Source organism: Coregonus clupeaformis, chromosome 2, assembly GCF_020615455.1.
Source record: "Coregonus clupeaformis isolate EN_2021a chromosome 2, ASM2061545v1, whole genome shotgun sequence".
Lineage (NCBI taxonomy): Eukaryota > Metazoa > Chordata > Actinopteri > Salmoniformes > Salmonidae > Coregonus > Coregonus clupeaformis.
In genome coordinates this window covers 31,874,029-31,898,894 of record NC_059193.1, presented here as the reverse complement: position 1 = coordinate 31,898,894, position 24,866 = coordinate 31,874,029, and the positions used below count along the sequence as shown (strand labels likewise).

Here is a 24,866-nt window from a genome sequence, read left to right as displayed (position 1 = left end):
CTGTACGGTCCCTCAGTCGAGCAGTGAATTACAAACAATTTCAATGCTTCGCAAAAAAGGGTGACCTATTGGTAGATGTGAAAAACAAAATAAAAAGAAGCAGACATTGAATAACTTTTTGAGCATGGTGAAGTTATGAATTACACTTTGGATGGTGTATCAATACACCCAGTCACTACAAAGATACAGGCGTCCTTCCTAACTCAGTTGCCGGAGAGAAAGGAAACCACTCAGGGATTTCACCATGAGGCCGATGGTGGCATTAAAACAGTTACAGAGTGTAATGGCTGTAATAGGAGAAAACTGAGGATGGATCAACGACATTGTAGTTACTTCACAATACTAACCTAAATGACCGAGTGAAAAGAAGGAAGCCTGTACATAATATAAATATTCCAAAACATGAATCCTGTTTGCAATAAGGCACTAAAGTAAAACTGCAAAAAACGTGGCAAAGAAATGAACTTTATGTCCTGAATACAAAGGTTATGTTTGGGACAAATCCAACACAACACATCACTGAGTATCACTCTTCATATTTTCAATGATGGTGGTTGCTGCATCATGTTATGGATATGCTTGTCATCGGCAAAGACTAATTCATTTTTTAGGATAAAAAGAAATGAAATAGAGCTAAGCACAGGCACAATCCTAAAGGAAAACCTGGTTCAGTCTGCTTTCCAACAGACACTGGGAGAAAAATTCACCTTTCAGCAGGGCAATAGCCTAAAACACATGGCCAAATATACAATGGAGTAGCTTACCAAGACAACATTGAGTGTTCCTGAGTGGCCTAGTTACAGTTTTGACTTAAATCGGCTTGAATCTATGGCAAGACTTAAAAATGGCTGACTAGCAATGATCAACAACCAACTTGATAGAGCTTGAAGAATTAAAAAAATAATAATGTGCAAATATTGTACAATCCAGGTGTGCAAAGCTCTTAGAGACTTACCCAGAAAGACTCACAGCTGTAATCGCTGCCAAAGGTGATTCGAACTTGTGGTGACTCAGGGTTGTGAATACTTATGTAAATGAGATTTCATTTTGAATAAATGTTCACTTTGTCATTATGGGGTATTGTGTGTAGATGGGTGGGATTTTTTTAAACTATTTAATCAATTTTGAATCCAGGCTGTAACACAACAAAATGTGGAGTAAGTCAAGGGGCATGAATACTTTCTGAAGGCATGTATGTATGTATGTATGTATGTATGCATGTACAGTACCAGTCAAAAGTTTGGACACACCTACTCATTCCAGGGTTTTTCTTTATTTTTACTATTTTCTACATTGTAGAATAATAGTGAAGTCATCAAAACTATGAAATAACACATATGGAATTATGTAGTAACCAAAAAAGTGTTAAGCAAATCAACATATATTTAAATTTGAGATTCTTCAAAGTAGCCACCCTTTGCCTTGATGACAGCTTTGCACACTCTTGGCATTCTCTCAACCAGCTTCATGAGTTAATTTGTGGAATTTATTTCCTTCTTAATGCGTTTGAGCCAATCAGTTGTGTTGTGACAAGGTAGGGTTGGTATACAGAAGATTTGGTAAAAGGCCTAGTCCATATTATCGCAAGAACAGCTCTAATAAGCAAAGAGAAACGACAGTCCATCATTACTTTAAGACATGAAGGTCAGTCAATACGGAACATTTCAAGAACTTTGAAAGTTTCTTCAAGTGCAGTTGCAAAAACCATTAAGCGCTATGATGAAACTGGCTCTCATGAGGACCGCCACAGGAAAGGAAGACCCAGAGTTACCTCTGTTGCAGAGGATAAATTCATTAGAGTTAACTGCACCTCAGATTGCAGCCCAAATAAATACTTCAAAGAGTTCAAGTAACAGACACATCTCAACATCAACTGTTCAGAGGAGACTGCGTGAATCAGGCCTTCATGGTCGAATTGCTGCAAAGAAACCACTACTAAAGGACACCAATAAGAAGAAGAGACTTGATTGGGCCAAGAAACACGAGCAATGGACATCAGACCGGTGGAAATCTGTCCTTTGGTCTGATGAGTCCAAATGTGAGATTTTTGGTTCCAACCGCCGTGTCTTTGTGAGACGCAGAGTAGGTGAACAGATAATCTCTGTATGTGTGGTTCCCACCGTGAAGCATGGAGGAGGAGGTGATGGTGTTGGGGTGCTTTGCTGGTGACACTGTCAGTGATTTATTTAGAATTCAAGGCACACTTAACCAGCATGGCTACCACAGCATTCTGCAGCGATTCCCATCTGGTTTGGGCTTAGTGGGACTATCATTTGTTTTTCAACAGGACAATGACACAACACACCTCCAGGCTGTGTAAGGGCTATTTGACCAAGAAGGAGAGTGCTGGAGTGCTGCATCAGATGACCTGGCCTCCACAATCACCCGACCTCAACCCAGTTGAGATGGTTTGGGATGAGTTCGACTGCAGAGTGAAGGAAAGGCAGCCAACAAGTGCTCAGCATATGTGGGAACTCCTTCAAGACTGTTGGAAAAGCATTCCAGGTGAAGCTGGTTGAGAGAATGCCAAGAGTGTGCAAAGCTGTCATCAAGGCAAAGGTTGGCTACTTTGAAGAATCTAAAATATAAAATGTATTTTGATTTGTTTAACACTTTTTTGGTTACTACATGATTCCATATGCATTATTTCATATTTTTGATGTCTTCACTATTATTCTACAATGTAGAAAATAGTTTTAAAAAATAAAGAAGAATGAGTAGGTGTGTCCAAACGTTTGACTGGTACTGTATGTATGTATTTATGTATGTATGTATGTATACAGTATATGTATATAAGTACTTCGTTTTATTAGTTGTATAAGTAGTTGTAGCAGTATTGTTATTAGTTGTAGGCCTATTTGTAGTTGTATAACAACTTTATTTTAATTTTTATTATGATTATTTCATTTGTATAATTATTAGACAGTACTTGCCATATTATTCTTGTTACTAAGTATTGTTTTTTCTGTTTAGTGTTTTTCATTTGGACACTCAAGAGATTTGATCCTGCAAAATGTCTAATCAATAGAATAAATGTAGTTGCGGCCACCAGCTTTGAATGTGAACTTTGTTTTTGGTGTCATTCAGTGTCATTCAGTGCTGATCCTCACTCTCCTCCATGTCAACAACACCATCACATTTTGTAATTTCCAAGAGGCAGAATATAATTTCTTTACTTCATTTGATGTGAGCCTTAACCCTGCATACAATCCCACACCATAACAAAACAAATAGGGGATACAAGACCAGAAATGGCACAAGGATAAGAATAGACTCGGTTTCTGCTGCTACAAACTTCTGCCAGTTACAGCAATAACCATTCCATAACCACTGAGGGTGTTGAATTGTTTCGATAAACAAAACAAAACAAATGGGGCCAAATGCTTCAGCTCCTAAAAGCGATAAAATGCTCTGTGAGTCAATATGTGACATTGCATGTTGTGAAGTACACTGCAAGCCATCCCCTGGCTATAAAACTTTTGGCTATTATCCCCTACTAAGCTAACAGATGCAATTGTTTTAAGATGGTCATACCATGGATCATTTAGCTATTAGATTTTTTATTTTAGGCACACTGCAGGTATAACAAAATATCAAAATAAATATTTGATACAATATTGAATTAGGCTTTTACTGCTGTAGCCCATAGAAACACATTGAATAACACATTAATAAATGGCAAAACAGACAGTCACAAAATAAATCATAAGGAAGGTTTTTAAGTGTATGTCCATATTTCCATTCATTTTAGAAACCAGTACTGGGTTACATTGAGACGAGTCCCGTGACACTTGTGGGGGTCGTAGAACAAAACAGAGAACACCATTGTGTTCGTGAGTGTCTCCCCTTTCCATAATGGATGCTATAGACAGAAGTTGGCAAATCGGCGGTACCGACTTCAGACGCTGCAGACGTTTTTGTGAGAAGACCGATTTTTGGGATGTCTCTTGGTCTGCCAAACAGCACTGTAGCTCTGCCACTTTCCACTGCAGATGTGGAAGGCCGACATAGGCGGATGCGCTGGATTGAGACACAGCCCATGCAAAAAACCTATCTCTAGCTTAAACAGATGGATTTTAATGGGGATTTTTTTATTATATGTTAATTGATTTGACGCATGGGGGAAACTCAACCATTGCCAATAACCAATTAATAATACAAGCCTTACTTTAAATGAAATGATGAGTTAATATGTTAAGTGTTTTCATGGCGCAGCAAGAATATGATTCCCTAATGGCATTGATGACTCACTGTTTGTCGATGTTTACTATATGAAATGGAGTGCTGCATCAGATGACCTGGCCTCCACAATCCCCCAACCTCAACCCAATTGAGATGGTTTGGGATGAGTCGGACCGCAGAGTGAAGGAAAATCAGCCAACAAGTGCTCAGCATATGTGGGAACTCCTTCAAGATTGTTGGAAAAGCATTCCAGGTGAAGCTTGTTGAGAGAATGCCAAGAGTGTGCGAAGCTGTCATCAAGGCAAAGGGTGGCTATTTGAAGAATCTCAAATATAAAATATATTTTGATTTGTTTAACACTTTTTTGGTTACTAAATGATTCCATATGTGTTATTTCATAGTTTTGATGCCTTCACTATTATTCTACAATGTAAAAAATTGTAAAAATAAAGAAAAACCCTTGAATGAGTAGGTGTGTCCAAACTTTTGACTGGTACTGTATATATATATATATATATATATATATATATATATATATATATATATATATATATAAACTAATATGGTGTGATTTGGATCCTATCTAATTTATACTAGGTGTTTATTTCTTAAGGCAATTGTCATTTTCTTTCAGTTGCCAAACAAAATGTAATGACAACCAAATATACAACATAGTCATTGAGATAAGCATCTGGAGTAGATTTTTTGTTGGAAATTATACAACCCTTAAACAGTTCGGTGACTTAATAGACACCCTTCTCTTGAATTATCAGGAATAAGATTGAATCACTACCCTATTTTCACATGCCACGCTGATGGTGCTACCCTCACTCTCTTTGTGATCTTAGATGCCTATACAATGTCAGAGGTGACTTACGTCTGGACCAGTAAGCCTGCCGACTCGGTGGTGGTGGAAGGAGAGAGCTCCCGTTTGAACCAGTACGACCTGCTCGGCCAAACAGTGGGCCAAGAAACCATCAAGTCCAGCACAGGTATACTCAGGATATTACCTTTTTTTATTATTGCTTTGGTACTATTTTCACAAATATGTGGTACATACCCTTAGTACAAAACCCCAAACTGGTCACACTTGTAACGCATGTCAGGGCGTGTGTAGGTGTGGTGTAAGGAATCAAATGCAGGACGCAGACGGTAGGTTCCAAATGCTGTATTCTGGCCCAAACACAGGCAACAGGACAATTAAGCCCAACAGCTAAACTACGCACGAGGCGAAAAGGCAAATGCGCACAAACAGGTGCGACAAAACGAAGTGGTGCACGAAACAGGTGCAACTGAGCTCCAGCGCAGTGGAGAAAATATGCTCAACCGAGCAAACACAACACTGACGAAAAACAATCATACACAACCCATGACAAACACAACGAGAAACTTATAGGACACGAATTACGTAAAACAGAAACAGGTGTGACACAAACAGACAAAAGCAAACGAACATGAAACATCTATCGGTGGCAGCTAGAATTCCGGAGACGACGAGCGCCGAAGCCTGCCCGAACAAGGAGGAGAGGCAGCCTCGGCCGAAACCGTGACAGTACCCCCCTTGACGCTGCGGCTCCAGACGCGCGCCGACTCCGGCCTCGGGGACGGCCAGGGGGACGCGGCGCAGGGCGCGTCGGATGCCTCCGATGGAACTCCGTCAGGAGCGACGGGTCCAACACGTCTCTCCTCGGCACCCAGCACCGCTCCTCCGGACCGTACCCCTCCCACTCCACTAGATACTGGAGACCCCCATCCGACGTCTCGAATCCAAGATGGATCTCACGGAGTACGCCGGTGCCCCCTCGATGTCCAACGGGGCGGAGGAGTCTCCAAGATCTCATCTTCTTGGAGTGGGCCCGCTACCACCGGCCTGAGAAGGGACACATGGAACGAGGGGTTAATACACTTATACTCCACAGGTAGCTGTAATCTATAACAAACCTCGTTCAACCTCCTCAGGACTTTAAATGGCCCTACAAACCGCCGACCCAGTTTCCGACAGGGCAGGCGGAGGGGCAGGTTTCTGGTAGAGAGCCAGACTCGATCACCAGGTGCGTACACCGGTGCCTCACTGCGGTGGAGATCAGCGCTCGCCTTCTGACGTCGGAGGGCCCGCTGCAGGTGGACGTGTGCAGCGTTCCAAGTCTCCTCCGAGCGCCGCGCCCACTCATCCACCGCAGGAGCATCGATCTGGCTCTGCTGCCAGGGTGCCAGAACCGGCTGGTAACCTAACACACATTGAAATGGGGTTAGGTTCGTGGAGGAATGGCGTAGGGGAATTCTGGGCCATCTCGGCCCAGGGAACGTACCTAGACCACTCCTCCGGCCGGTCCTGGCAGTATGTTCTGAGAAACCTACCCACATCCTGGTTTACGCGTTCCACCTGCCCATTGCTCTCCGGGTGGTAGCCCGAGGTGAGGCTCACCGAGACCCCCAACCGCTCCATAAACGCTCTCCAGACCCTGGAGGTGAATTGGGGACCCCGATCAGCCACAATGTCCTCGGGCACCCCGTAGTGCCGGAACACATGGGTAAACAGTGCCTCGGCAGTTTGCAGGGCCGTAGGAAGACCCGGCATGGGGAGCAAACGACAGGCCTTAGAGAACCGGTCCACAACGACCAAGATGGTGGTATTCCCTTGGGAGAGGGGAAGGTCTGTTATAAAGTCCACTGATAGGTGGGACCATGGCCGTTGTGGAACGGGCAGGGGTAGCAACTTACCCCTAGGTAAATGTCTAGGCGCCTTACACTGGGCGCACACCGAGCAGGAGGAAACATAAACCCTCACATCCCTAGCCAACGTGGGCCACCAGTACTTGGCACTAAGACAGTGCACTGTCCGGCCGATACCCGGATGTCCAGAGGAGGGTGACGTGTGAGCCCAATAGATCAATCGATCCCGAACCTCGAGCGGAACGTACTTCCGACCCTCCGGGCACTGTGATGGACTAGGGTCGGTGCGTAACGCCCGCTCGAGTTCAGCATCGACCTCCCACACTACCGGGCGCCACCAGACACGACGCAGGCAGTATGGGAGTGGGCTCCACGGACCTCTCCTCCGCGTCATACCGCCGAGACAGCGCATCTGCCTTGCCATTCTGTGACCCAGGGATGTACGTGATCTTAAACGTAAACCTGGTCAAGAACATACTCCATCTTGCCTGGCGAGGGTTCAGCCTCCTCGCCGCCCGGATGTACTCCAGGTTACGGTGGTCCGTCAAAATGAGGAAAGGGTGTTGAGCCCCCTCAAGCCAGTGCCTCCACACCTTTAGAGCCTGTACCACGGCTAACAGCTCCCTGTCCCCTACGTCATAGTTCCGCTCCGCCGGACTGAGCTTCTTAGAGTAAAAAGCACAGGGGCGGAGTTTAGGTGGCGCGCCAGATCGTTGTGAAAGCACGGCTCCTAAACCGGCCTCCGACGCGTCCACCTCTACTTGGAACGGCAAAGAGGGATCCGGGTGCGCCAGCACCGGGGCCGAGGTAAACAGGTCCTTCAGCCTCCCAAACGCCCTGTCCGCCTCGGCTGACCACTGCAGACGCACCGGACCCCCCCTTCAACAGAGACGTGATGGGAGCTGCCACCTGTCCAAAACCCCCGGATAAACCTCCTGTAGTAATTTGCAAACCCCAAAAACTGCTGCACCTCCTTCACAGTGGTTGGTGTTTGCCAATTACGCACGGCCGACACTCGATCTACCTCCATCCTCACCCCTGACGCAGACAACTGATAACCCAAAAAGGGAGACCGACTCCTGGAAAAACAGACACTTCTCTGCCTTCACATACAGGTCGTGCTCCACCAGCCTCCGCAACACCTTGCGCACCAGGGCTACATGCTCGACACGGGTAGGTGAGTACACGAGAATGTCATCAATGTACACCACCACCCCCCTGCCCCTGCATGTCCCTGAAGATCTCATCCACAAATGATTGGAAAACTGATGGAGCGTTCATCAACCCGTATGGCATGACCAGATACTCGTAATGGCCCGAGGTGGTACTAAAGGCTGTTTTCCATTCATCGTTCTCCCTGATGCGCACCAAGTTGTACGCGCTCCTGAGATCTAGTTTCGTGAAGAAACGCGCCCCATGCAACGACTCAGTCATGGTCGCAATCAGCGGGAGTGGATAACTATACTTCACCGTAATCTGATTGAGACCACGGTAATCGATGCATGGGCGCAAACCACCATCCCTTTTCTTCACGAAAAAGAAACTCGAGGACGCGGGGGAAGTGGACGGCCGTATGTATCCTTGTCTCAGTGATTCGTCTATGTAAATCTCCATAGCTTTCTTCTCCTCCTGAGACAGAGGATACACATGGCTCCGTGGGAGCGCAGCTCCTGCCTGGAGGTTTATCGCACAATCCCCCTGCCTATGGGGTGGCAACCGCGTCGCCCTCGCCTTACTAAACGCAATAGCCAAATCCCCATACTCAGGTGGAATGTGCAATGCGGGCACCTGGTTTGGACTCTCCACCGAGGTAGCCCCTACGGAAACGCCCAAACATCTACCCACACACTGGGCAGACCACTCCATCAGAGCCCTCTCCTGCCACGAAATCACTGGGTTATGGGTACTCAACCAGGGCATGCCCAGCACCACCGGATACGCAGGAGAGTCAATCAGGAACAGCTGAATCATCTCCTGATGATCCCCCTGCGCACACATCCTAAGTGGCGCCGTGACCTCCCTGATCAAGCCCCGTACCCAACGGACGACTATCTAGGGCGTGAACGGGAAAAGGAACATCAACAGGAATGAGGGGAATCCCTAACGCTAAACAAAACTTTTTATCAATAAAATTCCCAGCTGCGCCTGAATCTACCAGCGCCTTATGCTGGGCATGAGGTGCTACCTGTGGAAAACGTACAGGCATACAAAAATGGGCAACAGAGAGCTCTGGGTGAGTGGGGCGCCTACTCACCTGGAGGGAATCCCCAGTGCGGGGACCTGTCGTCATCTCCCCTAGGGAGGCCATCCCCAGCACCTAGCCGCGGTGTGTCCTCCCCGACCACAGTTGGTGCAGTGGATGGACCCCCTAGCCTGCCGACTCCTCCTCTCTCTAGCGCCAGCGCCCCCGAGCTCCATGGGACAAGGCTCGGAGGCGCTGGAGGGTGGAATGGACGGACCCTCCGCAAGACGTCCGCGGGTAGCCAGCAGGGTATCCAGCCTGATGGACATATCCACCAGCTGGTCGAAAGTGAGGCTGGTGTCCCTGCAAGCCAGCTCCCGACGGACGTCCTCACGTAGGCTGCATCGGTATAGATCGATGAGGGCCCGATCATTCCACCCTGCATCTGCCGCCAGAGTACGGAATTCGAGCGCGAATTCCTGGGCACTTCTCCTCCCCTGTCGGAGGAAGACCAGACGCTCCCCCGCCGCTTTCCCCTCCGGGGGATGGTCAAACACCGCCCTGAAGCGGCGGGAGAACTCGGTGTACGTAATAGTCGTGGCGTCGATCTTCCTCCACTCTGCGTTGGCCCACTCCAACGCTTTTCCGGCCAGGCAGGAGATCAGGGCGGACACGCTCTCGTGCCCTGACGGTGCCGGGTGCACGGTGGCCAGGTATAGCTCTACCTGGAGCAGGAATCCCTGACACCCAGCCGCTGTCCCGTCGTAAGCCCTCGGGAGAGATAGTCGGACTCCTCGAGGTTCCGGCGCTGGACTGGGCGGGCTGGCCGATGGTGCTGGCAGGGCGGGTGGTGGTGGAGGCGAACCCCAGCCTCGGAGTGTGGTAATCACCTCCTGCAGGGCGTTCCCCATCTGCAGGAGTTGCTCTTGCTGGTCCCGAACCTGGGCTTCCAGTCTTGTCTGGGCTGCTTCGGCTCCTGCTGATTCCATGACTGGTGTATGATTCTGTCAGGGCGTGTGTAGGTGTGGTGTAAGGAATCAAATGCAGGACGCAGACGGTAGGTTCCAAATGCTGTATTCTGGCCCAAACACAGGCAACAGGACAATTAAGCCCAACAGCTAAACTACGCACGAGGCGAAAAGGCAAATGCGCACAAACAGGTGCGACAAAACGAAGTGGTGCACGAAACAGGTGCAACTGAGCTCCAGCGCAGTGGAGAAAATATGCTCAACCGAGCAAACACAACACTGACGAAAAACAATCATACACAACCCATGACAAACACAACGAGAAACTTATAGGACACTAATTACGTAAAACAGAAACAGGTGTGACACAAACAGACAAAAGCAAACGAACATGAAACATCTATCGGTGGCAGCTAGAATTCCGGAGACGACGAGCGCCGAAGCCTGCCCGAACAAGGAGGAGAGGCAGCCTCGGCCGAAACCGTGACAACGCAGCCAGTCTTTCATTCAAAACCTGTCATTGTGCATTCATTTGGATTGTAAACATCTCTCACCACACAACCATTGATTCAAAATATAAGCTTATTGTGAAATGTAATAAGAACATTGGTTTAATCACCAAAACACAACATAATGATATCTTTTCAATTTAGTCGTTTTAACTACAAGTTAATCCAATAGCAAACAATGCAAGATAGTACGTGTTTGAAATCACCCTTAGAAGTGCTTAAAATAATATGCTACAGTACTGTAAATTACACCGTTTTCACATTAGGCAATACACTTACATTACCCAACAAAATTTATAGAAAATCTATCATTTCCATAATATCTATCCAATGTGTAATCAAAGGTGTGATCAATGAAGACATCCTCTACAATCATTCAGGCAAAAAAAATAAGATATAATTGCAACATAGGGGTACTGTCTGTAATCAAATGTAAGAAATTAAATGAAAGATTAAATGAAAATCAAACAATGTTTAGCATTTGGCCATAAATTATCATCCACATCACAGTGAATGTCCTCATTGTTCATGCACCGTGGGAAAAACCTTTTGTCATGACGAATCCAAGCTTGACATTGGTCTGCAATGATGTCGTCACATGCCTCATCTATGGCCAGAAAGAGGGTGGCACGCTCATGGGGATGGCGATCCTTATGAAATCCTCCAAAGAGCCCACTGTGGATAGGCCAAGTCTCACCAAGAGTACTAGAAATCCAGGTTGCGAAACACTATTTGTTGACCCAGCCAGTGGATAACAGAGGCTGAAAGAATGTTTAGTCCGTGTCCTTGTTACGAGGTCTATCATACTAAAACAGTCCTCTCAGCTGGAGAGACAGTAACTGCACTGCATGTCTGATAAGCTTATTCGACTAGAATCTCTCCAAAATACATTTTAGTCTGACTAGGGAATCAACTGGACAAAACAACAACCGATTCTGCTTTGACTGTTGAAACAAGAGACTCTCCACTTTAGACCAATCGGACTACAAAGGCTTCATTGACACAGGTGCGCAGCCTCCTACAGGAGGCAAGAGGGGAAAACTCCTGTTCTGCTCAGTCGGTTGGATAGGAGAGTGAGGGAGAGTGAGGGAGAGTAAGCGAGCGCTTTGTGCCCAATTGCAACATTCAGTTGGAAGCAGAAGCACAGCTCTAGGAGCTGCCATTCACTCAGACACACAGGGGAGCTTCGTTCTGAAAGGAGGGCCGCCTTCTTATTCCTGAGCTGTACTGCTGGTCTTATTTTGGAGCTGTCGTAAGACACAAGAGGAGCCTTGTCTCACAAAAGTGCACCAGAGCGATAAATGGGGATGAAATGCTGTGTTCTGGGCCTCGGATACACACAGTAAAAAAGGGAGGGAAAAGTATGTGTATAGGAACAGATAGGAAAAGGTTTCAACAAAGGGGTTGGAGGGGAGTCATTAGCGTAAGGAGAGGCATCCGACAGTGACACATACACTCCACCGAGAAGACAGACAAGCTCGGTTTAGCTGTATGGCGAACAGGTTCTTTGTCAACATTGAGCATTGTGACCTTTCGAAATGCAATTATTCATCTGATTTAAGTTGTGTTACAAAATACACTACATTGTAGAATAATAGTGAAGACATCAAAAGTATGAAATAACACATATGGACTCATGTAGTAACCAAAAAAGTGTTAAACAAATCAAAATATATTTTATATTTGAGATTGTTCAAATAGCCACCCTTTGCCTTGATGACAGCTTTGCACACTCTTGGCATTCTCTCAACCAGCTTCACCTGGAATGCTTTTCCAACAGTCTTGAAGGAGTTCCCACATATGCTGAGCACTTGTTGGCTGCTTTTCCTTCACTCTGCAGTAAGACTCATCCAAACCATCTCAATTTGGTTGAGGTCGGGGGTTTGTGGAGGCCAGGTCATCTGAAGCAGCACTCCATCACTCCCTTTCTTGGTAAAATACAGCCTGGAGGTGTGTTGTGTCATTGTCCTGTTGAAAAACAAATGATAGTCCCATTAAGCCCAAACCAGATGGGATGGCGTATTGCTGCAGAATGCTGTGGTAGCCATGCTGGTTAAGTGTGCCTTGAATTCTAAATAAATCACAGACACCAGCAAAGCACCCCCACACCCTAACACCTCGTTCTCCATGCTTTACGGTGGGAAATACACATGCGGAGATCATCCGTTCACCCACACCGCGTCTCACAAAGACACGGCGGTTGGAACCATAAATCTCCAATTTGGACTCCAGACCAAAGGACACATTTCCACCGGTCTAATGTCCATTGCTCGTGTTTCTTGGCCCAAGCAAGTCTCTTCTTCTTATTGGTGTCATTTACTAGTGGTTTCTTTGCAGCAATTCAACCATGAAGGCCTAATTCACACAGTCTCCTCTGAACAGTTGATGTTGAAATGTGTCTGTTACTTGAACACATATCACACTTTCACAAAATGCTTGAAGACATGGCTAAAGGTCAATCAGATTTGTGAACATGGTCCCTAGCTGTGTGTTGCCGCTTTCCATGTCTGTTGTCTGTAACTTGTGAGGTGTGGAAACACTTTGTTGCTTTTATGAATTTTGTCTTGCTGCTTTTTGTTCTATGTTGCTCGGTCTGTATGCTACGTCTTGTTTGTCCTATGGTGCTATGTCTGTATGCTATGTCTTGTTCTATGTTGTTATTGTCTATATTGTAATTGTTTTTAATAACCTGCCCAGGGACTGCGGTTGAAAATTAGCCGGCTGGCTAAAACCGGCACTTTTACTGAAACGTTGATTAATGTGCACTGTCCCTGTAAAAATAAACTCAAACTCAAACTCAAACTCTGTGAAGCATTTATTTGGGCTGCAATTTCTGAGGCTGGTAACTCTAATTAACTTATCCTCTGCAGCAGAGGTAACTCTGGGTCTTCCATTCCTTTCGCGGTCCTCATGAGAGCCAGTTTCATCATAGCGGTTGATGGTTTTTGCGACTGTACTTGAAGAAACGTTCAAAGTTATTGAAATGTTCCGTATTGACTGACCTTCATGTCTTCAAGTAATGATGGACTGTCGTTTCTCTTTGCTTATTTGAGCTGTTCTTGCCATAATATGGACTTGGTCTTTTACCAAATAGGGCTATCTTCTGTATACCCCCCCTACCTTGTCACAACACAACTGATTGGCTCAAATGAATTAAGAAGGAAAGAAATTCCACGAATTAACTTTTAAGAAGGCACACCTGTTAATTGAAATGGATTCCAGGTGGCTACCTCATGAAGCTGGTTGAGAGAATGTCAAGAGTGTGCAAAGCTGTCATCAAGGCAAAGGGTGGCTATTTGAAGAATCTCAAATATAAAATATATTTTGATTTGTTAACACTTTCTTGGTTACTACATGATTCCATATTTGTTATTTCATAGTTTTGATATCTTCACTATTATTCTACAATGTAGAAGATAGTAAAAAATAAAGCAAAACCCTTGAATGAGTAGGTGTTTTGACAGGTAGGGTATGTATAATACTGAGGGAAAGCAGAAGGCACCGTTTAATTATATTCTTTTTTTTATTACATTACATTTCTTGACTGAGCTCCACCATTGGAATAAAAGCAAAGTATACTAGGGAGATGTTGGCTGCTTTGAATAATGTGAAAAGCTCCTAGGAAAATAGAGAATAATAGTTACAGTATTTATAGCCACATAGAAACCTCAGAGAAACCTCAGAGAAACCTCAGAGAAACCCAGAGAAACACAGAGAAACCCAGAGAAACACAGAGAAACCCAGAGAAACCCAGAGAAACCTCAGAGAAACCTCAGAGAAACCTCAGAGAAACCCAGAGATACACAGAGAAACCCAGAGAAACCTCAGGGAAACCTCAGAGAAACCTCAGAGAAACCCAGTGAAACCCAGAGAAACCTCAGAGAAACCCAGAGAAAATCAGAGAAACCTCAGAGAATATGGGATGTGCTCCAGCTATGTTGCATGGCATGGATTTTCTTGTCACCATGACTGTGGCAGACAAGTGGATCAATACGGTGGCCAATGTAGTAAATGATTAGTATCTGCCCCCTCTGCATGTCTCCGCATGTGTTTCTGGGGAGCACTCTCGTCGCACATGTCATAACATGTTTGAAACGCTCTTTAGGATCTTCATGACCAGGTCAGTGGTTCTATGCAGCATTGATTGAACTCTTGTCCTGCTCTGTCATCCCTCCTTTCCCCTCCTCCTTCCTTCCCCTTCTTCTTCCCCTTCACTTAGACATCACACACTCCCAGGTTTAGTGCCACTATCCATTATTACACATAAGTATACATTCCAACGATGTAGAGAATATTACTGTTGGGCGTTTCAACATCCAATGGGAATTCCTAATCTGTTTTCATTGAGGAGAAAGCCCTCCGATCTCAACTAAATGATCCAGTCATATGCCACTGGTCTGAAAGTTCAGTGCTTAAAAGATTGAATTCCTGGGACTAAGTGCCACTAGGAGGTGGTCCTCTGTAGCTCAGCTGGTAGAGCACGGTGCTTGTAACGCTAAGGTAGTGGGTTCTAACCCCGGGACCACCCATACACAAAAAAAAAATATGTATGCACGCATGACTGTAAGTCGCTTTGGATAAAAGCGTCTGCTAAATGGCATATTATATTATATTATTATAGGAGCGTTGTCCAAGTGAAATACGGAGGAGCCCCCTTCGCTGAATCCCTTCGTTTGACTATCCCCTACATATTTGCTGATTGTGTTTAAATTAATCATTCATTAGTACTGTGTCAGTGTGTAGTCTACCGGTGCAGTAAACTAGGTCGTTTGGCAAAACTGGCTGTACTCGAGTGCGAGGGAAATCTTGCATCGGGCCACGAACATAACAGCAAAATACTTTTAGCAAATCACTTCATTTTGTTGTATTTTTACATTGACTCACAGATAGGACAGGGGGGTGTTTTCCAAAGCAAATGAGAGGGCAGGAAATGACAAAATAACTACAAGTTAATACTTGTAAATTTCAATGAATTAATGAGGGAGGGTGTGCTGGCATCATCAGTCCCGACAGGAGGCTGAAGCTATCTAGAACCAGGCTCTCCATCTTCATTTACACCAACAGAGGGGTACGTCAGCACTGCCCTATGTCTCCTGCCTCATTCTGTAATGAGAGTGCATTGCTCATCTGCTGGGAAGGCATCCCTGGTCTACTCCATTCACCATCAAATGTGGCTGACTTAACAAGCTATAGGGGAGGGCACGCTAGCCACCTCCCATCTGCCGCTTTAGAACAGTGCGAGTCCCTCACCACCACCATCTCCAGGCCGCCACCGGGATTGGAGGGAGAGATTAGTATCTTCAGTATTTCCCATCCTTAGTGGCCCAGGATCTTAGCATTCGGCTGTGCTTCTGTATAGCCTCCCCAAGCTGAGGCCAGGTAGTTAGGTCCACACACCTCCACCCACCCCCATTGGACAGAAGAGCAACAGCCCAATCTGTGGTCTTCATCTTCAGCCAGGGGTGAAGGGTGAGATCCATGTCTCTGGCACTCCCAACCCTGGCCGAGTCAGGAGGGTTATGTCCATACCTCCATCTACCTCTTGAGGACATTGCTTTTGAAGATGCAGATGTTGAGTGATAGGCTGATGTTCTTAGCTCTCCATACTGGTCTTAACATGGTGGTCACATCGCTCATGGAATTGCCATCCGTCCATCTCTTCCAAAGCAGTGTTGTTGATGTTGATTGGTGTGTTGGTTTCGGTGTTCATCCTCATGGTTTTTGTCTTTTGAATGTTGATATTGAGTCCTGCCATTTGTGCGGTCTACCAACTTCTGAGTTTTTGCCTGCACGTCCTGATGTCGACCTGCAAGAAAAGCGAGATAATCTGCATAGTCCAGATCCTCAAGCACTCAGTGTCCATATGATCCCACGTTTTCCACCTGTTGTGGAAAGCATTAAGACTCCCTCTAAATGGTTGGAAAGCAGGCAATACTGCAAGTGCTCTTGAATAACAGGGATACAACATATTTTGGGATTAGCCAGAAAAGAATCCCGCTCTACAGTCTACTGAAAAGGAGTTTCCTTCTGCCAAGTGGCAGTATCTTCATTTCAGAATCGCAAACAAATGAGATATACACTGCTCAAAAAGGGAACACTAAAATAACACATCCTAGATCTGAATGAATTCAATAATCTTATTAAATACTTTTTTCTTTACATAGTTGAATGTGCTGACAACAAAATCACACATAAATGATCAATGGAAATCAAATTTATCAACCCATGGAGGTCTGGATTTGGAGTCACACTCAAAATTAAAGTGGAAAACCACACTACAGGCTGATCCAACTTTGATGTAATGTCCTTAAAACAAGTCAAAATGAGGCTCAGTAGTGTGTGTGGCCTTCACGTGCCTGTATGACCTGCCTACAACGCCTGGGCATGCTCCTGATGAGGTGGAGGATGGTTTCCTGAGGGATCTCCTCCCAGACCTGGACTAAAGCATCCGCCAACTCCTGGACAGTCTGTGGTGCAACGTGGCATTGGTGGATGGAGCGAGACATGATGTCCCAGATGTGCTCAATTGGATTCAGGTCTGGTGAACGGGCGGGCCAGTCCATAGCATCAATGCCTTCCTCTTGCAGGAACTGCTGACACACTCCAGCCACATGAGGTCTAGCATTGTCTTGCATTAGGAGAAACCCAGGGCCAACCGCACCAGCATATGGTCTCACAAGGGGTCTGAGGATCTCATCTCGGTACCTAATGGCAGTCAGGCTACCTCTGGCGAGCACATGGAGGGCTGTGCGGCCCCCCAAAGAAATGCCACCCCACACCATGACTGACCCACCGCCAAACCGGTCATGCTGGAGGATGTTGCAGGCAGCAGAACGTTCTCCACGGCGTCTCCAGACTCTGTCACGTCTGTCACATGCTCAGTGTGAACCTGCTTTCATCTGTGAAGAGCACAGGGCGCCAGTGGCGAATTTGCCAATCTTGGTGTTCTCTGGCAAATGCCAAACGTCCTGCACGGTGTTGGGCTGTAAGCACAACCCCCACCTGTGGACGTCGGGCCCTCATACCACCCTCATGGAGTCTGTTTCTGACCGTTTGAGCAGACACATGCACATTTGTGGCCTGCTGGAGGTCATTTTGCAGGGCTCTGGCAGTGCTCATCCTGCTCCTCCTTGCACAAAGGCGGAGGTAGCAGTCCTGCTGCTGGGTTGTTGCCCTCCTACAGCCTCCTCCACGTCTCCTGATGTACTGGCCTGTCTCCTGGTAGCGCCTCCATGCTCTGGACACTTCGCTGACAGACACAGCAAACCTTTTTGCCACAGCTCGCATTGATGTGCCATCCTGAATGAGCTGCACTACCTGAGCCACTTGTGTGGGTTGTAGACTCCGTCTCATGCTACCACTAGAGTGAAAGCACCGCCAGCATTCAAAAGTGACCAAAACATCAGCCAGGAAGCATAGGAACTGAGAAGTGGTCTGTGGTCACCACCTGCAAAACCAGTCCTTTATTGGGGTTGTCTTGCTAATTGCCTATAATTTCCACCTGTTGTCTATTCCATTTGCACAACAGCATGTGAAATGTATTGTCAATCAGTGTTGCTTCCTAAGTGGACAGTTTGATTTCACAGAAGTGTGATTGACTTGGAGTTACATTGTGTTGTTTAAGTGTTCCCTTAATTTTTTTGAGCAGTGTATTTCTCTCTTCTGTTGCCATGGGTAACACACATCTTTCTCTACTCATCTCTAATCTTGGGTTCTTTTTTAGATATTCTCCCATTACAAGTCGTGCATGCTGTTGCGCCATTGGCATCATTTCATGTCCTCGGTAGCGCTTTAGTTTTGAGTCGCAGTTATACAGTTACAATGTGCAATGCTTTATTCAATTGGCCTTGTTTGAACTCTGAAAAGTGCATCTTTTTTTTTACATTGTATATTAAACCGAAACTATCCACATCCATATTATTATGAATTCGCATAGTGATAAATGTGAACTGGTTGAAAAAACTAATAGAATTGTACTTGAAAAAATATGGCTATAATTCAGAGTGGTACTGTAGTTGGGACAATATAAGTTAATAAAGCACTCTTCATTTCTACAGGCGAATACACTGTCATGACGGCACATTTCCATTTGAAGCGGAAGATTGGCTACTTTGTGATCCAGACCTATCTACCATGCATCATGACCGTCATCCTCTCCCAAGTGTCCTTCTGGCTGAACAGAGAGTCGGTGCCAGCTAGGACTGTGTTTGGTGAGTATGGGGCCACCTATCCTGCTTTAATGTCAAAGGGAGATATGCACAAAAGTTGGAGTTTATTTGTGTGTAACCCTTTTGCTCTATCCGTATCACTTTCTTTCTCCCACCATTTTGTTTTTACTTACCCAAGCATTGGTCCTCTTCTTACCCTGTCTCACTATATCTCTTTCTCTCTCCCTCCCTTCTTATTTTGGCTTGGTCCTGCATTGGTGACATACAGTTGAAGTCGGAAGTTTACATACACCTTAGTCAAATACATTTAAACTCAGGTTTTCACAATTCCTGACATTTAATCCTAATACCCATTCCCTGTTTTAGGTCAGTTAGGATCACCACTTTATTTTAAGAATGTGAAATGTCAGAATAATAGTAGAGAGAATGATTTATTTCAGCTTTTATTTCTTTCATCACATTCCCAGTGGGTCAGAAGTTTACATACACTCAATTAGTATTTGGTAGCATTTTCTTTAAATTGTTTAACTTGTGTCAAACGTTTCGGGTAGCCTTCCACAAGCTTCCCATAATAAGTTGGGTGAATTTTGGCCCATTCCTCCTGACAGAGCTGGTGTAACTGAGTCAGGTTTGTAGGCCTGCTTGCTCGCACACACTTTTTCAGTTCTGCCCACAAATTTTCTATAGGATTGAGGTCAGGGCTTTGTGATGGCCACTACAATACCTTGACTTTGTTGTCCTTAAGCCATTTTGCCACAACTTTGGAAGTATGTTTGGGGTCATTGTCCATTTGGAAGACCAATTTGCGACCAAGCTTTAACTTCCTGACTGATGTCTTGAGATGTTGCTTCAATATATCCACATAATTTTCCTTCCTCATGATGCCATCTATTTTGTGAAGTGCACCAGTCCCTCCTGCAGCAAAGCACCCCCACAGCATGATGCTGCCTACTCCGTGATTCACGGTTGGGATGGTATTCTTCACCTTGCAAGCTCTCCCCTTTTTCCTCCAAACATAACGATGGTCATTATGGCCAAAAAGTTATATTTTTGTTTAATCAGACCAGAGGACATTTCTCCAAAAAGTACGATATTTTTCCCCATGTGCAGTTGCAAACCGTAGTCTGGCTTTTTTATGGCGGTTTTGGAGCAGTGGCTTCTTCCTTCCTGAGCGGCCTTTCAGGTAATGTCGATATAGGACTCGTTTTACTGTGGATATAGATACTTTTCCTCCAGCATCTTCACAAGGTCCTTTGCTGTTGTTCTGGGATTGATTTGCACTTTTTGCACCAAAGTACGTTCAGCTCTAGGAGACAGAACATGTCTCCTTCCTGAGCGGTATGACAGCTGCGTGGTCCCATGGTGTTTATACTTGCGTACTATTGTTTGTACAGATGAACGTGGTACCTTCAGGCGTTTGGAAATTGCTCCCAAGGATGAACCAGACTTGTGGAGGTCTACCATTTATTTTCTGAGGTCTTGGCTGATTTCTTTTGATTTTCCCATGATGTCAAGCAAAGAGGCACTGAGTTTGAAGGTAGGCCTTGAAATACATCCACAGGTACACCTCCAATTGACTCAAATGATGTCAATTAGCCTATCAGAAGCTTCTAAAGCCATGACATCATTTTCTGGAATTTTCCAAGCTGTTGAAAGGCACAGTCAACTTAGTGTATGTAAACTTCTGACCCACTGGAATTGTGATACAGTGAATTATAAGTGAAATAATCTGTCTGTAAACAATTGTTGGAAAAATTACTTGTGTCAAACTGACTTGCCAAAGTTATAGTTTGTTAACAAGAAATTAGTGGAGTGGTTGAAAAACGAGTTGTAATGACTCCAACCTAAGTGTATGTAAACTTCCGACTTCAACTGTAGTAGTGGCCAGTTATCATGTCATGCAGACTGCCTAACTGCAGTTCAGTTTTGCTCTGTGGTGCCAGGAGCCTTGGGGATGTGCCCTGTGTGTCCGTTTGCCTGTTTTCCTACCCACTCTGCAGTATAGCTGTTTGTATTACTGTGTAATGAATGAGCAACACTTGTTCCAATGTGATCCTGTGCGACTGCCTGAAAAGCCAAGTTCGTTTTTGTTCTGCCATAACAAGGTAATTGAATCTAGCGCTAGTGGCCAAGAGGAGGGCTAGCTTAATAGTGTGATCAGGACTGTTTACGAAAAGCAGGGGGTTATTTGGGAGCCAGTGCCAGTCCCGAGACCCCAGCAAAAATAGGCGTTTTCATTTATGTGACTTTCATTTACCTGCATGTCCACCCCTTATATTTAGCTTCACAATTGAAGTATTTTACCAGTTTCTTTTCAGGGAAACCAGGGCAGCAAGTAGAACACAAAACAATTTGACATAAACAGTTGCATTTATGAGCTTTATTGAAAATAAGGTCAGCCAAAGACAAAAACGGATCAAAATGAATGCATATGAATGCTGTAAGTACAGAAATGGTTTACTCAGTGGGGAATTAATATCCAACAAGTCAGTGACAACTATGTGGTTTGGAGGTTGTGACAGCAACTATGTGAGCTTATTACAGTATTATAGACACCATGTCCTGGAATTTCCTATGATCTTCTATGTAGACGAACCCCTGACCTTCTAATGACTCTTGTGTAGCTTGTGAGCATCATAGAGCAAAACATGTTACACGTGCGTGTTCGTGCGAGTCTCAGCTTATAATAGTTTGTGGCTCAAACCATTCTGACTCTACAGACATTTTGTAAAAAAGACCTGGCCCCTTTGGGATCCGCCCTCATTTCACAAACATTGCTCAAGCTCAGCCCCATGCTAATCAAAAGAAATAGACAAATCAAATGGTGCAACCCAGAAGTCTGTAGCTCAAACACAAAGTTTAAAAGGGGTTAGAAGTCCTAAATCACGCCGGCGTGACGGTGGGAGTCATTGGGTTAATATTCCCCCATGGACTGCATAGACTGCAAAAATATGCTCCATACACATGGGCAGACATTGATTGACTGATTTTATTTGGTCATTTGAAAACACATGTACAGCACAGTCATATTACTGAAGAGATGATTACCATTCACACATGATAAACACAATATATTATATAAAGGATAAGCACATTACACAATAAAGTCAGCAACTTATTTTTTCTTATTGGTGTGAATAACCTTTCTGAATGAATCATGTAAACAGAGCAAGCAACTTTTGACTTAAGATGGCAGTTAAAAATCTACCCTGGAGCTGTATGACTCTAAAGGCCACATAACTCCATCTAGTGAAAAAATAGGTTCCGTTTAGCAGTTACTGTATGATAATAATGTTTTCTGCTTAATACAAACATACAAATAATTTAGGTTTTGTAATAACTACCTTTCACAAGTTACCTTTTTTAAATCCAGTTTATGGTGAAATTTCTGTTCCAGGCTTTACTGGTAGATTGGTTTGGTAATACAGAAGGGACGCTGTGCTAGCCTGGCATACAGTACTAACACCCTCAAAAGTGTATGTTAGTGTGTATGCAGCACCGCCAACAACCATCCTGACATGTTCACGGTAGAATGGGCCATAGTTGTGTAACCAGCTTTAAAGGATCAGCACATTTCTAGTTCTGATTGGGTTTGATCTGAAAAGAGGGAGTTAGTTGGTTTATAATTCTCTGTGTCCCTTTAAGTCTCCTCATATTTCAGTGCCACAGATAGTATACCCTCGGCGAAGTGGGCAGCGAATTAATGTTTTTTCTTCAGATAAGAAAAAACTAGGTTAAAGAAATTCAAGCATTTATTTTTCTGTCGATGTTCCCTTGAGCAAGGCACTTAACCCTAATTGCTCCTGTAAGTCGCTCTGGATAAGAGCGTCTGCTAAATGATAAAAAATTTAAAAATGTAAAATTCTCTACCTTAGTTCTAAATTAACAATTTGAGTAAATACAGTCTCGTCTCTTATTTGCAGACAATGTTTTTAATTCCCACTTCCCAGGAAATCTGAGAAAAGTGGAATTTCAGTGGAGCTTGAAGTCACAATGTTTTCACACAGCCCTCAAATCAAAACATCAGGTGCAAATGTGGCATGAAATTATTTTTGGGGAAAAAGGTCTGCTTTTTTATTTTGATATATATGCTGTCATCAATCAATGTCCCCATTGATATACAAGGGTACAGTTCAAGTAGCAGACATGGTATTTCACTTATGCGCACAAAAAAACTATGCATCATATGTTGCAATGTCAATTATTGATGATCTAGAGGCAATAATTTTACAGTTGAGTTAGATACCAGCTTGTGCAACTGGATGAACCCTCTAATTACTTCCAAGTTTAAATATTGTGTTCCCCAGGGTTCTGTCCCGGAGATATTAGTATTCTTGTTATTTACGACTTTCCTGTTTACTTCCTGCAACACATACCTTTAAAGGGCAACCAAAACTAACTACAGAGTTTGACCTAAAAGAAGACTGCCTGAGGAAAGTGCAGGATATGGTAAAGAGAAAGTTCAGCTCCTTGACCAAGCCATGTTCTGAACGGAGTCTTCAAGTTGCGCATCTGAAGTATCCTAAATGTCATCTTGCTTTTTTTGTTACAGTAAAGCATACGTTGGGACATGTTCAATTAGAATTTTGCTTGTTTACAACCAAATAAAATTGTTTGATGTAAATGGCATGTTATAGAAGGATCCAGACACTTTTTTTACATTTTCACTTGTTTTTGAGAAACTTACCCCAACCAGCGATTCACTTCCTCATCCTCATTGTGCAGTACTGGGGCTCTGAAAAAGCATGAACATTAAACGCCCAAATACAGTTGAAGTCAGAAGTTTACATACACCTTAGCCAAACACATTTAAACTCAGTTTTTCACAATTCCTGACATTTAATCCTAGTAAAGATTCCCTGTCTTAGGTCAGTTAGGATCACCACTTTATTTTAAGAATGTGAAATGTCAGAATATTAGTAGAGAGAATAATTTATTTCAGGTTATATTTCTTTCATCACATTCCCAGTGAGTCAGAAGTTTACATACACTCAATTAGTATTTGGTAGCATTGCCTTTAAATTGTTTAACTTGGGTCAAACGTTTCAGGTAGCCTTCCAAAAGCTTCCCACAATAAGTTGGGTGGATTTTGGCCCATTCCTCCTGACAGAGCAGGTGTAACTGAGTCAGGTTTGTAGGACTCCTTGCTCGCACACGCTTTTTCAGTTCTGCCCACACATTTTCTATAGGATTGAGGTCAGGGCTTTGTGATGGCCACTACAATACCTTGACTTTGATGTCCTTATGCCATTTTGCCACAACTTTGGAAGTATGCATTGTCCATTTGGAAGACCCTTTTGCGACCAAGCTTTAACTTCCTGACTGATGTCTTGAGATGTTGCTTCAATATATCCACATAATTTTCCTTCCTCATGATGCCATCTATTTTGTGAAGTGCACCAGTCCCTCCTGCAGCAAAGCACCCCCCACAGCATGATGCTGCCACCCCCGTGCTTCATGGTTGGGATGGTGTTCTTCGGCTTGCAAGCACCCCCTTTTTCCTCCAAACATAATGATGGTCATTATGGCCAAACAGTTCCATTTTTGTTTCATCAGACCAGAGGACATTTCTGCAAAAACTACGATCGTTGTCCCTATGTGCAGTTGCAAACCGTAGTCTGGCTTTTTTATAGCGGTTTTGGAGCAGTGGCTTTTGTACCTGTTTCCTCCAGCATCTTCACAAGGTCCTTTGCTGTTGTTCTGGGATTGATTTGCACTTTTCGCACCAAAGTACATTCATCTCTAGGAGACAGAACGTGTCTCCTTCCTGAGCGGTATGACGGCTGCGTGGTCCCATGGTGTTTATACTTGCGTACTATTGTTTGTACAGATGAACGTGGTACCTTCAGGCATTTGGAAAATGCTCCCAAGGATGAACCAGACTTGTGGAGGTGTACAATTTTTTTTCTGAGGTCTTGGCTGATTTCTTTTGATTTTCCCATGATGTCAAGCAAAGGAGGTAGACCTTGAAATACATCCACAGGTACACCTCCAATTGACTCAAATGATGTCAATTAGCCTATCAGAAGCTTCTAAAGCCATGACATCATTTTCTGGAATGTTCCAAGCTGTTTAAAGGCACAGTCAACTTAGTGTATGTAAACTTCTGACCCACTGGAATTGTGATACAGTGAATTCTAAGTGAAATAATCTGTCTGTAAACAATTGTTGGAAAAATTACTTG

At 44.5% G+C, this 24,866-nt stretch overlaps 1 protein-coding gene across 1 annotated transcript in view; it reads left to right on the top strand.

Moving 5' to 3' along the window:
* LOC121534288 (gamma-aminobutyric acid receptor subunit alpha-2-like) overlaps window positions 1-24,866 on the top strand; it is a 61,028-nt gene that overhangs the window by 23,785 nt on the left and 12,377 nt on the right. The window contains exons 7-8 of the mRNA XM_041840921.2: window positions 5,031-5,174; window positions 18,572-18,724. Of these exons, the coding sequence (XP_041696855.1) occupies window positions 5,031-5,174; window positions 18,572-18,724 (297 nt within the window). The remainder of the gene's footprint in view (window positions 1-5,030; window positions 5,175-18,571; window positions 18,725-24,866) is intronic.